The 16,575-nt window shown below is 30.1% G+C and overlaps 3 protein-coding genes across 3 annotated transcripts in view; 2 read left to right on the top strand and 1 right to left on the bottom strand.

The window, feature by feature from the left end:
* LOC126744691 (heparanase-like) lies at positions 1 to 14,818 on the top strand. The gene is made up of 10 exons (XM_050452204.1): positions 1 to 394; positions 508 to 742; positions 799 to 962; positions 1,187 to 1,360; positions 1,421 to 1,643; positions 1,703 to 1,839; positions 2,477 to 2,655; positions 13,871 to 14,012; positions 14,303 to 14,414; positions 14,469 to 14,818. The coding sequence occupies exons 1-10, from the start codon at positions 334 to 336 to the stop codon at positions 14,638 to 14,640; spliced, it is 1,599 nt and encodes a 532-aa protein (XP_050308161.1). The 5' UTR covers positions 1 to 333; the 3' UTR covers positions 14,641 to 14,818.
* Positions 14,565 to 16,575, top strand: part of LOC126744694 (glycine receptor subunit alpha-3) — a 41,930-nt gene continuing 39,919 nt past the window's right edge. The window contains exon 1 of the mRNA XM_050452209.1: positions 14,565 to 14,698. The gene's annotated coding sequence lies outside the window, so the exon portion shown is untranslated. The remainder of the gene's footprint in view (positions 14,699 to 16,575) is intronic.
* LOC126744703 (general odorant-binding protein 19d) overlaps positions 14,717 to 16,575 on the bottom strand; it is a 14,248-nt gene continuing 12,389 nt past the window's right edge. Inside the window, exons 4-6 of the mRNA XM_050452228.1 lie at positions 15,122 to 15,242; positions 14,993 to 15,060; positions 14,717 to 14,860 (exon numbers count right to left, since the gene is read on the bottom strand). Of these exons, the coding sequence (XP_050308185.1) occupies positions 14,831 to 14,860; positions 14,993 to 15,060; positions 15,122 to 15,242 (219 nt within the window). The 3' untranslated portion in view covers positions 14,717 to 14,830. The remainder of the gene's footprint in view (positions 14,861 to 14,992; positions 15,061 to 15,121; positions 15,243 to 16,575) is intronic.

Here is a 16,575-nt window from a genome sequence, read left to right on the forward strand (position 1 = left end):
TATAAATATTTTGCAGTATAATATATAATAATAATATATATATATATATATATATATAGAGGTTAATTCATGAATTAATTTATATGAAAACCCCCATCAGTGCCAATTATTTGATAAATTAATAATAAAGAACCTACCTTTTTTAATGAAGTAACTTTTACTTTACATTAAGCAAGAATTTAAAATATTGCATTGATTTTATTAAAATGATCCTAATCAAATATTAAGTGTTTTAAGTACATATCTATCAATAATATCTTATCAAAATTTAAAACCTTTTACACATATTATTGACGATAGTATTGAACCCAATAATTGCTCGATTGGTACACAATGAAGTGGTGTCAAGTAGTAAACATGTTACCGAAAGTACAAGAATATTTACTGAAAAAAGGTATGTACCAATGAACTATACAATAATGTACTTATACAATACTTCCAACATATTATGTCTTTGCTCTTAATGTTATTTCTTTAGTCAAATCTTATCTCTTGTATTCCTTCTAGCCAAAACAGTCAAAAAACGTGGACTAAGCTACTGCCTCTTAATAACAGCAATTTTATGGCTAGTCCCTATGGTGATTGTAGCAGTGATTTACCGACTTAACATGACAAACCGAAACTATTTTACCATGTATATAGACACCCAAGACGACCCTTTTTTCATAGTAAATGACAAATTCATTAGCCTGGGATTGGACAGTTCAGTGATAGCAAGAGGATTTCCACACTTTAATATGACGTAAACATATAAGCCTTTAGGCATTGATAAAGTTGGGCATCATTAGGTTCTTTTAGGGATCCAGTTTTGGTTCAGATGATGAAATACCTGTCACCTGCATACTTAAGGATCGGAGGCAACCAAGCAGATCAAATTGTGTTTTTGAGAAATGCAGATGGAACCTCTGGTGAAGATGTTCATGGGCAGTATAGTAATTCTTCAAATGAGTATTATTTGAAAGGTAAATTGTTTGTTTTTATTATAATTAGATGCTATTGATTGTAACAATTTTTCTAAAATGCCTTTATCAAGTCCGAGGATTTCTGTGCCTTGGTTCTTAAGAAAGTCATATTTTCCCCTAAGTATGAACCCAGTTTTTTAGATATCTGCTTTAAAAACTGTGTCTATATCATATTGTCATTGATGTAAAAAAAATTGGTATACCTACTTACATTTTTTATATAGCACCTGACTGGTTATCACTGTACAATACAGTCACAAGTGCAAATCTTAATATCATTTATGATCTGAATTCCTTGCTAAGAAACGAAGACGGTGCTTGGAACGCTACGAACGCGATAGAAATGTTGGAATTTTCAAAAGAACATGGATTATTTGTCAATTGGGAGTTGGGCAATGGTAAGTACTCCCTATTGCCTCATGAATATACTTAGCTTACTTATAATATATAGTTTTCAGAACCAAATTCTTATCCTCACAAGTTCGGCACATCTGTTAATGCCACTCAGTTGGGAGAGGATTATAAGTTCCTAAGGAGTGTGCTGGATAAGTATGATTTATATAAGAATTCTTACCTTATCGGCCCATCTACTACTAGGCTAAGAACTAAGGATATCCAAGGGTACTTTAGGGAGTTTTTGCAGAGTGGTTCGGAGGCAGTGAGTGCCATAACATTTCATCAGTGAGTGATGGAAACTTTATTTATGGCTTTTAAAGAATAATTCAATGTTCTTTTTCCAGTTATTATTTTAGCGGAGAAACGGCAATTTGGACGGACTTTTTAGATGTTGAGAATTTTGATTATTTAGCTTCTTGCATTGATACTGTAAAGGATGTTTTGGGTTTAATACCGGATTTGGATAAACCACTTTGGATAGGTGGGTTATATTTTGCATATTTTATCACCATAGTTCAGTGAATATATCAAATTAATAATAGGTATCAGAAAGAGATTCTTGGAAGATGTGTTTTGTTCACATTACGAGTTTTCATATATAGGTTATATAGGTTAGACTACTTAGAGCTTTAAAGGATCTAAATTAAAGGTATTTTATAACATGCATACTCGAAGGTGTAAATTAATTTTTAATTACATAAAATGTAAAGAAATTTATTGTATAAAACAAAACTAGAAACATTGTTACATACAATTTTTTTTTGTCTAGTGGTGTTTTTAAAAGTATTTATGGTAACTTTAAAAGTTATTCCTAAAGCAACAATTAAAACTAATTGTTGTCAATCTACTTGCAGTTATTTACAATAATTACAATAGTTTATTGTGAGTCTAATCTTATAATATAAAGTATTCTTCATGACAATTATGCTAATTTACGTAATGGAAGTTAATTTTTAAATTATTCCTGGGTAACTATTGACATCTTTAAAAAGTGCTTTTATTACTCATATGTATGTGTCTACTAATATTAATAATCTTATTGTGTATCTTACTGTAAAAAAAACGTTACTGGGTGATTTCCACTCAAGTTTTAGCCACTACATGTTTTGCTTTTATAGGTGAAACTGCTGATGCATGGCACGGTGGTGCCCCAAATTTAACCGACAGATACATCGGAAGTTTCCTTTGGTTGGACAAGTTGGGCCTTAGCGCCAAAATGGGGATCGACGTAGTTGTCAGACAAAGCATCTTTAATGGTCATTATGCTTTGATGAATGATTCTTACTATCCGAACCCAGTAAGTGTGAGTTTTCTTGATGATTTTAGGACTTGCGTCTAGTATAATATTTGATAAATATGGTTCTATATTTTGGCTATCATCAGTACATACATACTATGACTTGTTAGTGCTATTTATTACAAAGTATTCCGAAAAATAAATCTTTGATAACGACAATGCAAATTATTTTGTTCTTTGGTTGACATGATTTTCAAAAAGTTGGATTAAAAAATTTCTAATGCATGGATTTTTGTGATTTTTTCTGCAGAAATTGAAGAACACTCCAAAGAAACTTTTAAAATAAAAATCAAGTTAACCTGAGCACTAGAAGTGGAGTTATGACTTCAATTACCTGAGACTGTCCTTACTCTTGGACCTGATTTTCAAAAAATTGGATTAAAAAATTTCTAATGGATGGATTTTTGTGATTTTTTCTGTAGAAATTGAAGAACACTCCAAAGAAACTTTTAAAACAAAAATCAAGTTAATCTGAGCATTAGAAGTGGAGTTAAGACTTCAATTACCGGAGACTGTCCTTACTCTTGGACATGATTTTCGAAAAATTGGATTAAAAAATTTCTAATGCATGGATTTTTGTGATTTTTTCTGTAGAAATTAAAAAACACTCCAAAGAAACTTTTAAAACAAAAATCAAGTTAATCTGAGCACTAGAAGTGGAGTTAAGACTTCAATTACCTGAGACTGTCCTTACTCTTGGACAAGATTTTCAAAAAATTGGATTAAAAAATTTCTAATGCATGGATTTTTGTGATTTTTTCTGTAGAAATTGAAGAACACTCCAAGGAAACTTTTAAAACAAAAATCAAGTTAATCTGAGCACTAGAAGTGGAGTTATGGCTTCAATTACCTGCGACTGTCCTTACTCTTCGACATGATTTTCAAAAAATTGGATTAAAAAATTTCTAATGGATGAATTTTTGTGATTTTTTCTGTAGAAATTAAAGAACACTCCAAAGAAACTTTTAAAACAAAAATCAAGTTAATCTGAGCACTAGAAGTGGAGTTATGACTTCAATTACCTGAGACTGTCCTTACTCTTGGACAAGATTTTCAAAAAATTGGATTAAAAAATTTCTAATGCATGGATTTTTGTGATTTTTTCTGTAGAAATTGAAGAACACTCCAAGGAAACTTTTAAAACAAAAATCAAGTTAATCTGAGCACTAGAAGTGGAGTTAAGACTTCAATTACCTGAGACTGTCCTTACTCTTGGACAAGATTTTCAAAAAATTGGATTAAAAAATTTCTAATTCATGGATTGTTGTGATTTTTTTTGTAGAAATTGAAGAACACTCCAAAGAAACTTTTAAAACCAAAATCAAGTTAAACTGAGCACTAGAAGTGGAGTAATGGCTTCAATTACCGGAGACTGTCCTTACTCTTGGACCTGATTTTCAAAAAATCGGATTAAAAAATTTCTAATGGATGGATTTTTGTGATTTTTTCTGTAGAAATTAAAGAACACTCCAAAGAAACTTTTAAAACAAAAATCAAGTTAATCTGAGCACTAGAAGTGGAGTTAAGACTTCAATTACCGGAGACTGTCCTTACTCTTGGACATGATTTTCGAAAAATTGGATTAAAAAATTTCTAATGCATGGATTTTTGTGATTTTTTCTGTAGAAATTAAAAAACACTCCAAAGAAACTTTTAAAACAAAAATCAAGTTAATCTGAGCACTAGAAGTGGAGTTAAGACTTCAATTACCGGAGACTGTCCTTACTCTTGGACCTGATTTTCAAAAAATCGGATTAAAAAATTTCTAATGGATGGATTTTTGTGATTTTTTCTGTAGAAATTGAAGAACACTCCAAAGAAACTTTTAAAACAAAAATCAAGTTAATCTGAGCATTAGAAGTGGAGTTAAGACTTCAATTACCGGAGACTGTCCTTACTCTTGGACATGATTTTCGAAAAATTGGATTAAAAAATTTCTAATGCATGGATTTTTGTGATTTTTTCTGTAGAAATTAAAAAACACTCCAAAGAAACTTTTAAAACAAAAATCAAGTTAATCTGAGCACTAGAAGTGGAGTTAAGACTTCAATTACCTGAGACTGTCCTTACTCTTGGACAAGATTTTCAAAAAATTGGATTAAAAAATTTCTAATGCATGGATTTTTGTGATTTTTTCTGTAGAAATTGAAGAACACTCCAAGGAAACTTTTAAAACAAAAATCAAGTTAATCTGAGCACTAGAAGTGGAGTTATGGCTTCAATTACCTGCGACTGTCCTTACTCTTCGACATGATTTTCAAAAAATTGGATTAAAAAATTTCTAATGGATGAATTTTTGTGATTTTTTCTGTAGAAATTAAAGAACACTCCAAAGAAACTTTTAAAACAAAAATCAAGTTAATCTGAGCACTAGAAGTGGAGTTATGACTTCAATTACCTGAGACTGTCCTTACTCTTGGACAAGATTTTCAAAAAATTGGATTAAAAAATTTCTAATGCATGGATTTTTGTGATTTTTTCTGTAGAAATTGAAGAACACTCCAAGGAAACTTTTAAAACAAAAATCAAGTTAATCTGAGCACTAGAAGTGGAGTTAAGACTTCAATTACCTGAGACTGTCCTTACTCTTGGACAAGATTTTCAAAAAATTGGATTAAAAAATTTCTAATTCATGGATTGTTGTGATTTTTTTTGTAGAAATTGAAGAACACTCCAAAGAAACTTTTAAAACCAAAATCAAGTTAAACTGAGCACTAGAAGTGGAGTAATGGCTTCAATTACCGGAGACTGTCCTTACTCTTGGACCTGATTTTCAAAAAATCGGATTAAAAAATTTCTAATGGATGGATTTTTGTGATTTTTTCTGTAGAAATTAAAGAACACTCCAAAGAAACTTTTAAAACAAAAATCAAGTTAATCTGAGCACTAGAAGTGGAGTTATGACTTCAATTACCTGAGACTGTCCTTACTCTTGGACAAGATTTTCAAAAAATTGGATTAAAAAATTTCTAATGCATGGATTTTTGTGATTTTTTCTGTAGAAATTGAAGAACACTCCAAGGAAACTTTTAAAACAAAAATCAAGTTAATCTGAGCACTAGAAGTGGAGTTATGGCTTCAATTACCTGCGACTGTCCTTACTCTTCGACATGATTTTCAAAAAATTGGATTAAAAAATTTCTAATGGATGAATTTTTGTGATTTTTTCTGTAGAAATTGAAGAACACTCCAAGGAAACTTTTAAAACAAAAATCAAGTTAATCTGAGCACTAGAAGTGGAGTTAAGACTTCAATTACCTGAGACTGTCCTTACTCTTGGACAAGATTTTCAAAAAATTGGATTAAAAAATTTCTAATGCATGGATTTTTGTGATTTTTTCTGTAGAAATTGAAGAACACTCCAAGGAAACTTTTAAAACAAAAATCAAGTTAATCTGAGCACTAGAAGTGGAGTTATGGCTTCAATTACCTGCGACTGTCCTTACTCTTCGACATGATTTTCAAAAAATTGGATTAAAAAATTTCTAATGGATGAATTTTTGTGATTTTTTCTGTAGAAATTAAAGAACACTCCAAAGAAACTTTTAAAACAAAAATCAAGTTAATCTGAGCACTAGAAGTGGAGTTATGACTTCAATTACCTGAGACTGTCCTTACTCTTGGACAAGATTTTCAAAAAATTGGATTAAAAAATTTCTAATGCATGGATTTTTGTGATTTTTTCTGTAGAAATTGAAGAACACTCCAAGGAAACTTTTAAAACAAAAATCAAGTTAATCTGAGCACTAGAAGTGGAGTTATGGCTTCAATTACCTGCGACTGTCCTTACTCTTCGACATGATTTTCAAAAAATTGGATTAAAAAATTTCTAATGGATGAATTTTTGTGATTTTTTCTGTAGAAATTAAAGAACACTCCAAAGAAACTTTTAAAACAAAAATCAAGTTAATCTGAGCACTAGAAGTGGAGTTATGACTTCAATTACCTGAGACTGTCCTTACTCTTGGACAAGATTTTCAAAAAATTGGATTAAAAAATTTCTAATGCATGGATTTTTGTGATTTTTTCTGTAGAAATTGAAGAACACTCCAAGGAAACTTTTAAAACAAAAATCAAGTTAATCTGAGCACTAGAAGTGGAGTTAAGACTTCAATTACCTGAGACTGTCCTTACTCTTGGACAAGATTTTCAAAAAATTGGATTAAAAAATTTCTAATTCATGGATTGTTGTGATTTTTTTTGTAGAAATTGAAGAACACTCCAAAGAAACTTTTAAAACCAAAATCAAGTTAAACTGAGCACTAGAAGTGGAGTAATGGCTTCAATTACCGGAGACTGTCCTTACTCTTGGACCTGATTTTCAAAAAATCGGATTAAAAAATTTCTAATGGATGGATTTTTGTGATTTTTTCTGTAGAAATTAAAGAACACTCCAAAGAAACTTTTAAAACAAAAATCAAGTTAACCTGAGCACTAGAAGTGGAGTTATGACTTCAATTACCTGAGACTGTCCTTACTCTTGGACAAGATTTTCAAAAAATTGGATTAAAAAATTTCTAATGCATGGATTTTTGTGATTTTTTCTGTAGAAATTGAAGAACACTCCAAGGAAACTTTTAAAACAAAAATCAAGTTAATCTGAGCACTAGAAGTGGAGTTATGGCTTCAATTACCTGCGACTGTCCTTACTCTTCGACATGATTTTCAAAAAATTGGATTAAAAAATTTCTAATGGATGAATTTTTGTGATTTTTTCTGTAGAAGTTAAAGAACACTCCAAAGAAACTTTTAAAACAAAAATCAAGTTAATCTGAGCACTAGAAGTGTAGTTATGGCTTCAATTACCTGAGACTGTCCTTACTCTTGGACATGATTTTCAAAAAATTGGATTAAAAAATTTCTAATGCATGGATTGTTGTGATTCTTTCTGTAGAAATTGAAGAACACCCCAAAGAAACTTTTAAAACAAAAATCAAGTTAATCTGAGCACTAGAAGTGGAGTTTGACTTCAATTACCTGAGACTGTTCTTACTCTTGGACATGATTTTCGAAAAATTGGATTAAAAAATTTCTAATGCATGGATTTTTCTTATTTTTCTGCAGAAATTGAAGAACACTCCAAAGAAACTTTTAAAACAAAAATCAAGTTAATCTGAGCACTAGAAGTGGAGTTATGGCTTCAATTACCTGAGACTGTTCTTACTCTTGGACATGATTTTCAAAAAATTGGATTAAAAAATTTCTAATGCATGGATTGTTGTGATTCTTTCTGTAGAAATTGAAGAACACCCCAAAGAAACTTTTAAAACAAAAATCAAGTTAATCTGAGCACTAGAAGTGGAGTTATGACTTCAATTACCTGAGACTGTTCTTACTCTTGGACATGATTTTCGAAAAATTGGATTAAAAAATTTCTAATGCATGGATTTTTCTTATTTTTCTGCAGAAATTGAAGAACACTCCAAAGAAACTTTTAAAACAAAAATCAAGTTAATCTGAGCACTAGAAGTGGAGTTATGGCTTCAATTACCTGAGACTGTTCTTACTCTTGGACATGATTTTCAAAAAATTGGATTAAAAAATTTCTAATGCATGGATTGTTGTGATTCTTTCTGTAGAAATTGAAGAACACCCCAAAGAAACTTTTAAAACAAAAATCAAGTTAATATGAGCACTAGAAGTGGAGTTATGACTTCAATTACCTGAGACTGTCCTTATTCTTGAATATGATTTTCAAAAAATTGGATTAAAAAATTTCTAATTCATGGATTTTTGTGATTTTTTCTGTAGAAATTGAAGAACACTCCAAAGAAACTTTTAAGACAAAAATCAAGTTAATCTGAGCACTAGAAGTGGAGTTATGGCTTCAATTACCTGAGACTGTCCTTATTCTTGAATATGATTTTCAAAAAATTGGATTAAAAAATTTCTAATTCATGGATTTTTGTGATTTTTTCTGTAGAAATTGAAGAACACTCCAAAGAAACTTTTAAGACAAAAATCAAGTTATTCTGAGCACTAGAAGTGGAGTTATGGCTTCAATTACCTGAGACTGTCCTTACTCTTGGACCTGATTTTCAAAAAATTGGATTAAAAAATTTCTAATGCATGGATTTTTGTGATTTATTCTGTAGAAATTGAAGAACACTCCAAAGAAACTTTTAAAACAAAAATCAAGTTAATATGAGCACTAGAAGTGGAGTTATGGCTTTAATTACCTGAGACTGTCCTTATTCTTGAATATGATTTTCAAAAAATTGGATTAAAAAATTTCTAATGCATGGATTTTTGTGATTCTTTCTGTAGAAATTGAAGAACACCCCAAAGAAACTTTTAAAACAAAAATCAAGTTAATATGAGCACTAGAAGTGGAGTTATGACTTCAATTACCTGAGACTGTCCTTACTCTTGGACCTGATTTTCAAAAAATTGGATTAAAAAATTTCTAATGCATGGATTTTTGTGATTTATTCTGTAGAAATTGAAGAACACTCCAAAGAAACTTTTAAAACAAAAATCAAGTTAATATGAGCACTAGAAGTGGAGTTATGGCTTTAATTACCTGAGACTGTCCTTATTCTTGAATATGATTTTCAAAAAATTGGATTAAAAAATTTCTAATTCATGGATTTTTGTGATTTTTTCTGTAGAAATTGAAGAACACTCCAAAGAAACTTTTAAAACAAAAATCAAGTTAATATGAGCACTAGAAGTGGAGTTATGACTTCAATTACCTGAGACTGTCCTTACTCTTGGACCTGATTTTCAAAAAATTGGATTAAAAAATTTCTAATGCATGGATTTTTGTGATTTATTCTGTAGAAATTGAAGAACACTCCAAAGAAACTTTTAAGACAAAAATCAAGTTAATCTGAGCACTAGAAGTGGAGTTATGGCTTCAATTACCTGAGACTGTCCTTATTCTTGAATATGATTTTCAAAAAATTGGATTAAAAAATTTCTAATTCATGGATTTTTGTGATTTTTTCTGTAGAAATTGAAGAACACTCCAAAGAAACTTTTAAGACAAAAATCAAGTTATTCTGAGCACTAGAAGTGGAGTTATGGCTTCAATTACCTGAGACTGTCCTTACTCTTGGACCTGATTTTCAAAAAATTGGATTAAAAAATTTCTAATGCATGGATTTTTGTGATTTATTCTGTAGAAATTGAAGAACACTCCAAAGAAACTTTTAAAACAAAAATCAAGTTAATATGAGCACTAGAAGTGGAGTTATGGCTTTAATTACCTGAGACTGTCCTTATTCTTGAATATGATTTTCAAAAAATTGGATTAAAAAATTTCTAATGCATGGATTGTTGTGATTCTTTCTGTAGAAATTGAAGAACACCCCAAAGAAACTTTTAAAACAAAAATCAAGTTAATATGAGCACTAGAAGTGGAGTTATGACTTCAATTACCTGAGACTGTCCTTACTCTTGGACCTGATTTTCAAAAAATTGGATTAAAAAATTTCTAATTCATGGATTTTTGTGATTTTTTCTGTAGAAATTGAAGAACACTCCAAAGAAACTTTTAAGACAAAAATCAAGTTATTCTGAGCACTAGAAGTGGAGTTATGGCTTCAATTACCTGAGACTGTCCTTACTCTTGGACCTGATTTTCAAAAAATTGGATTAAAAAATTTCTAATGCATGGATTTTTGTGATTTATTCTGTAGAAATTGAAGAACACTCCAAAGAAACTTTTAAAACAAAAATCAAGTTAATATGAGCACTAGAAGTGGAGTTATGGCTTCAATTACCTGAGACTGTTCTTACTCTTGGACATGATTTTCAAAAAATTGGATTAAAAAATTTCTAATGCATGGATTTTTGTGATTTATTCTGTAGAAATTGAAGAACACTCCAAAGAAACTTTTAAAACAAAAATCAAGTTAATCTGAGCACTAGAAGTGGAGTTATGGCTTCAATTACCTGAGACTGTTCTTACTCTTGGACATGATTTTCAAAAAATTGGATTAAAAAATTTCTAATGCATGGATTGTTGTGATTCTTTCTGTAGAAATTGAAGAACACCCCAAAGAAACTTTTAAAACAAAAATCAAGTTAATATGAGCACTAGAAGTGGAGTTATGACTTCAATTACCTGAGACTGTCCTTACTCTTGGACCTGATTTTCAAAAAATTGGATTAAAAAATTTCTAATGCATGGATTTTTGTGATTTATTCTGTAGAAATTGAAGAACACTCCAAAGAAACTTTTAAAACAAAAATCAAGTTAATCTGAGCACTAGAAGTGGAGTTATGGCTTCAATTACCTGAGACTGTTCTTACTCTTGGACATGATTTTCAAAAAATTGGATTAAAAAATTTCTAATGCATGGATTGTTGTGATTCTTTCTGTAGAAATTGAAGAACACCCCAAAGAAACTTTTAAAACAAAAATCAAGTTAATATGAGCACTAGAAGTGGAGTTATGACTTCAATTACCTGAGACTGTCCTTACTCTTGGACCTGATTTTCAAAAAATTGGATTAAAAAATTTCTAATGCATGGATTTTTGTGATTTATTCTGTAGAAATTGAAGAACACTCCAAAGAAACTTTTAAAACAAAAATCAAGTTAATATGAGCACTAGAAGTGGAGTTATGGCTTTAATTACCTGAGACTGTCCTTATTCTTGAATATGATTTTCAAAAAATTGGATTAAAAAATTTCTAATTCATGGATTTTTGTGATTTTTTCTGTAGAAATTGAAGAACACTCCAAAGAAACTTTTAAAACAAAAATCAAGTTAATATGAGCACTAGAAGTGGAGTTATGACTTCAATTACCTGAGACTGTCCTTACTCTTGGACCTGATTTTCAAAAAATTGGATTAAAAAATTTCTAATGCATGGATTTTTGTGATTTATTCTGTAGAAATTGAAGAACACTCCAAAGAAACTTTTAAGACAAAAATCAAGTTAATCTGAGCACTAGAAGTGGAGTTATGGCTTCAATTACCTGAGACTGTCCTTATTCTTGAATATGATTTTCAAAAAATTGGATTAAAAAATTTCTAATTCATGGATTTTTGTGATTTTTTCTGTAGAAATTGAAGAACACTCCAAAGAAACTTTTAAGACAAAAATCAAGTTATTCTGAGCACTAGAAGTGGAGTTATGGCTTCAATTACCTGAGACTGTCCTTACTCTTGGACCTGATTTTCAAAAAATTGGATTAAAAAATTTCTAATGCATGGATTTTTGTGATTTATTCTGTAGAAATTGAAGAACACTCCAAAGAAACTTTTAAAACAAAAATCAAGTTAATATGAGCACTAGAAGTGGAGTTATGGCTTTAATTACCTGAGACTGTCCTTATTCTTGAATATGATTTTCAAAAAATTGGATTAAAAAATTTCTAATGCATGGATTGTTGTGATTCTTTCTGTAGAAATTGAAGAACACCCCAAAGAAACTTTTAAAACAAAAATCAAGTTAATATGAGCACTAGAAGTGGAGTTATGACTTCAATTACCTGAGACTGTCCTTACTCTTGGACCTGATTTTCAAAAAATTGGATTAAAAAATTTCTAATTCATGGATTTTTGTGATTTTTTCTGTAGAAATTGAAGAACACTCCAAAGAAACTTTTAAGACAAAAATCAAGTTATTCTGAGCACTAGAAGTGGAGTTATGGCTTCAATTACCTGAGACTGTCCTTACTCTTGGACCTGATTTTCAAAAAATTGGATTAAAAAATTTCTAATGCATGGATTTTTGTGATTTATTCTGTAGAAATTGAAGAACACTCCAAAGAAACTTTTAAAACAAAAATCAAGTTAATATGAGCACTAGAAGTGGAGTTATGGCTTTAATTACCTGAGACTGTCCTTATTCTTGAATATGATTTTCAAAAAATTGGATTAAAAAATTTCTAATGCATGGATTTTTGTGATTCTTTCTGTAGAAGTTGAAGAACACTCCAAAGAAACTTTTAAAAGCAAAATCAAGTTAATCTGAGCACTAGAAGTGGAGTTATGACTTCAATTACCTGAGACTGTCCTTACTCTTGGAAAGATTTTCAAAAAATTGGATTAAAAAATTTCTAATGCATGGATTTTTCTTATTTTTCTGCAGAAATTGAAGAACACTCCAAAGAAACTTTTAAAACCAAAATCAAGTTAATCTGAGCACTAGAAGTGTAGTTATGACTTCAATTACCTGAAACTATCCTTGCTCTTGGACGTGGTTATCCAAAACTTGGACTAAGAAGTTTCTAATGCATGGATTTTCATGATTTTATCAATGAAAGCTGCAGAACATTCTATAGAAATTTTCAAGACATTTCCATTAATTTGTTTAAAAAACGAAGCATGCATATCAATAAGGTTGAAAAAGTAGTTTATGTTGAAGTGAAGTTGTGAGATGAATTAAAAAATGAAGAAAAAAACTGTAAGTCTCCTTTCACTTGTATTTAGGTAATAATAATAATAATAATTTTTATTTAGCATAGAAAAAGCTACATACAAAATACAATACCTAACCCAGTACATTATAACCTACTTTTGTCAGCAGGAGTAACATGTACAAAATTTAAAACCAACACTTTTATTCCTCTAAGGCAAACTATTGACATGTGCCCTTAAAAGATATAGCCACATGTAATTATCAACATCGATATCAACGCATTCGATTCATAATTTAGTAAATTTTAAAACATATTTGCGAATGTTACAAGCAGAGTATCGCTAATTTTCACCTCTTGCATCCTAATGTTTAAAAACTATGAGACCTTCTGAAAAACCTAAAACAGTAAATAATATTAACTGAAATAATAGCTCAGAAAATTCGATTAAAGAGTTTCTAATGTATGCATTTTCGTGATTTTTTCAGTGGAAGCTGAAGTAGATATCAAAGTAACTTTAAAATAAATATCAAGCCAATCTGAGTACTAGAAAGGAAGTTATGACTCAAGTTACCTAAAACTGCCTTTTCTCTTGGAATTGATTTTTAAAAATTTGAATTAAAAAGAATCTAATGCATGGATTTTCATGATTTTTTCAGTGGAAGCTTAGAACCATTCCATAGAAACTTTTAAGGTGAAAATCAAGCCGATCTGAGCACTAGAAGTGAAGTTACATAAAACTACCATTTCTGTTGGATCTAACTTTCAAAAACTTGAATAAAAAAGTTTCTACTGCACGGATTTCCGTGTTTTTTTCATTAAAAGCTAAAGAACACTTCCAAGCATCTTTTAAAACAAAATCGCATTCATTCCAATCAAATGTTCTAATGATTTTCAGGACTGGTGGCTCAGCATATTGTACAAAACCTTAGTCAGTCCAAAAGTTCTCGCTACCACAAGCGAAGGAGATTTGAACATAAGACTGTACGCCCATTGTGCCAAAGATAATCCTTTATGGAGTAATAAATCTGCTATAGTAGGTACGCAAGTTGAGTGTGAAGTTTTCTTTAGAGATCATTAACGTTAAAATATAGTAGTAGCAAATTAATTGTTTATTATCCCTGGTGGGTAAGTTATACCATCCTTAGCGTTTTTGCTTCTCAACTAAACATATATAATTTTAAATGCACTAACAGATTATATGATACTAAGAAGTTTGACAATCCATGCAAAATTAAAAATCTCTTCATAAAATGGCAATAATTATAATGATTTAAAACAGAAATGTAAACAATATTGAAGAGTAGATTATTAGTATGTTATGTTTTAGTGTTTGGGGTTAATTTGAGTTTCGAAAAAGGCTTCGTTCAACTGAAAGAACTGCGTGCGGATCCTCAAATATTCGTGTACGAGTTTACGTCTGAATCGACCCTTTTTTCTCAGTAAGTCTTTTGGGTTATTACAGTTTTAAAGTTTTAATAGATTTAATGTTTTAGATTCGTTCAGTTGAACAACGTGACCCTACTGCTTGAATCAAACTTGATTTTGCCCGATTTTGAACCTCGAGTGGTCGAACAGCAGAGTTTCGATTCTTTGGAAATGCGACCTCTCTCTATAGTGTTTTGGGTGTTCGCTAATACGAACGTAGATGCTTGTAAGTTGCCGTGAAGTGCATTAATAAAACGGCAGGACAATCAGTTTAACCTGTTAAATGAGGAGGAGGGAGGTAAAAAAAGCAACTAAATTTTTGTTTTTTTTTATAAGTTTTTAATAGTACAGTGAGTTAAAGCGTTAAAATAATGTTATAAAAAGGATATAATATACAATATATTAATTTATACTAAAAGAGCTGTTATGCTTAAGCCCCCATCAAGTCTCCTAGACCAGCCTGAAAAGAATGAAGTATAATATAATTAAAATAGCTAGTAAAATTATTTAAAAAAATATTTGTGTAAGAAATTAGTTGACTATTTTTGAAGGTTTTAAATCACACCTAAACCAACTTATGTCTTGTACTCACCTTTACCGCTTCTTGTTTGCCGCATGCAACGAATTCTAAACCAGCATCGCACGGATCGTCGGCTTTAACTAGATCAACGTAAAATCATCATCAAAACACTTTCCTATATTTAATTAATCTCTTAATTACCTTGTTCTTTGCATAGTTCGTGTATCGCAGCCATTTTTTCAAATAAATCAGGATCGTCCGCTTTAGCTTTATCTAGCCAGCTAGTGCTCGGTTTTTCTACTACAGATCCGTCGTCATTCATCTGTTAACAAAATATTTTTGATTTTTTGTACTTGTATATGTATATATTTCAGGTGTGTTTATTTGTTTTTAAAAATCTTGATTTATTCGTGACAAATGATTATCCAACTAGATGAGTAATGATTTATCTTTGTTGCGTACTAGGTTAACTATTTCAAAAAAATTTATCCTGAAAATATGAGCCAAAGTACTTAATAAATTACCAAATGACATTAAAAATTCCTGTGAAAAAAGTGTTACTATGATATTCAGACTTACCTTTAGTAGCTGTAACGTATATATTTATTTCTGTTACTGTTTTATATGCTTAATTATGTTTTTAAGTATGTAAACTAGGTTTAGTGATAGTGTAGATTTAGGTATACAGGGTGTCCCAAAAAAGAGATAGAGCAACCCTAGGGGAATCCGAATCACCCCCATATATATCATCCGATTTTTTTTAGTTTAGGAGTTATTACATTTTTTGTGATTTTTTAGTATTATTCGACTTTTATGCTTATTTCTGCTATATTCATAATAAATAGGTAAGGCGAATGCCTGATTTTTATTTTATTATTTAGATAAAAGTTGACTCTGACAAGAACAAAGATAATTTGATCCAGAAATTAAAATATTGCTTACAAAAATAAATAAATTGTGACATAAAAAACAAAAGTAAAAAAAGTTCAACGAATTTAAAGGCGTTTTAAAAATTAAAACAAGTATTAAAAAAACTTTATCAGTTTGTCAGCTTTTTACACCTTTTTTAATACAGATTATAAGGACAGAGTGTGGAAGAAAATTTCTTTGGAATTGAACATAAAAGGTGGGTCTAAATTTATAAAACATATTTTTAATAAATTTAATTCGAAAAATTGTTAAATAATTTGTAGTATATTAGGTAGATTTTGGCAACATCCGGTTGTCTAGATGAGCGAATTTCTTTTAGTAAGCGGCTATTATAGTTTGTTCCAGTTGTAATTATTTTATACACCGTGAAATTGATTCTTTTTTCTAAAATGCATTACAGCCCATTTTACAAAAACCAAACGAAGATTGAGGTTGATATTTGAAGTGGTGTGTAAGATCAGGTGTAAAAAAATTAACTAGAAAATGTTCTAATTCATATTTTAGGATAGGAGACATGCAGTTTTTTGAAAAGCTTTTATTTAACTTGCAATGTATGTATGTACATATGTAACTATGTATGTTCGGTGCAAATCTTGAAACTTAAATTTGACCAACTTCTAGTTGTCCGATTTTGGTGAAATTTGGAACATATACGTAATTCCGGAGACAATGAAATACAGTACTATTTAGTACTAAAATTAACTAAGGTTGGTACTTCTATATGC

The sequence above is a fragment of the Anthonomus grandis genome, chromosome 14, assembly GCF_022605725.1.
Source record: "Anthonomus grandis grandis chromosome 14, icAntGran1.3, whole genome shotgun sequence".
NCBI classification, from domain to species: domain Eukaryota; kingdom Metazoa; phylum Arthropoda; class Insecta; order Coleoptera; family Curculionidae; genus Anthonomus; species Anthonomus grandis.

What these genes read in the sequence shown, in the direction of transcription:
- LOC126744691 (XM_050452204.1), top strand. Translation starts at nt 334, where the DNA reads ATGAAGTGGTGTCAAGTAGTAAACATGTTACCGAAAGTACAAGAATAT. An exon ending in GGATAAACCACTTTGGATAG is followed by an intron (nt 1,840 to 2,476) that starts GTGGGTTATATT and finishes TTGCTTTTATAG; the next exon opens with GTGAAACTGCTGATGCATGG. An exon ending in ATTCTTACTATCCGAACCCA is followed by an intron (nt 2,656 to 13,870) that starts GTAAGTGTGAGT and finishes AATGATTTTCAG; the next exon opens with GACTGGTGGCTCAGCATATT.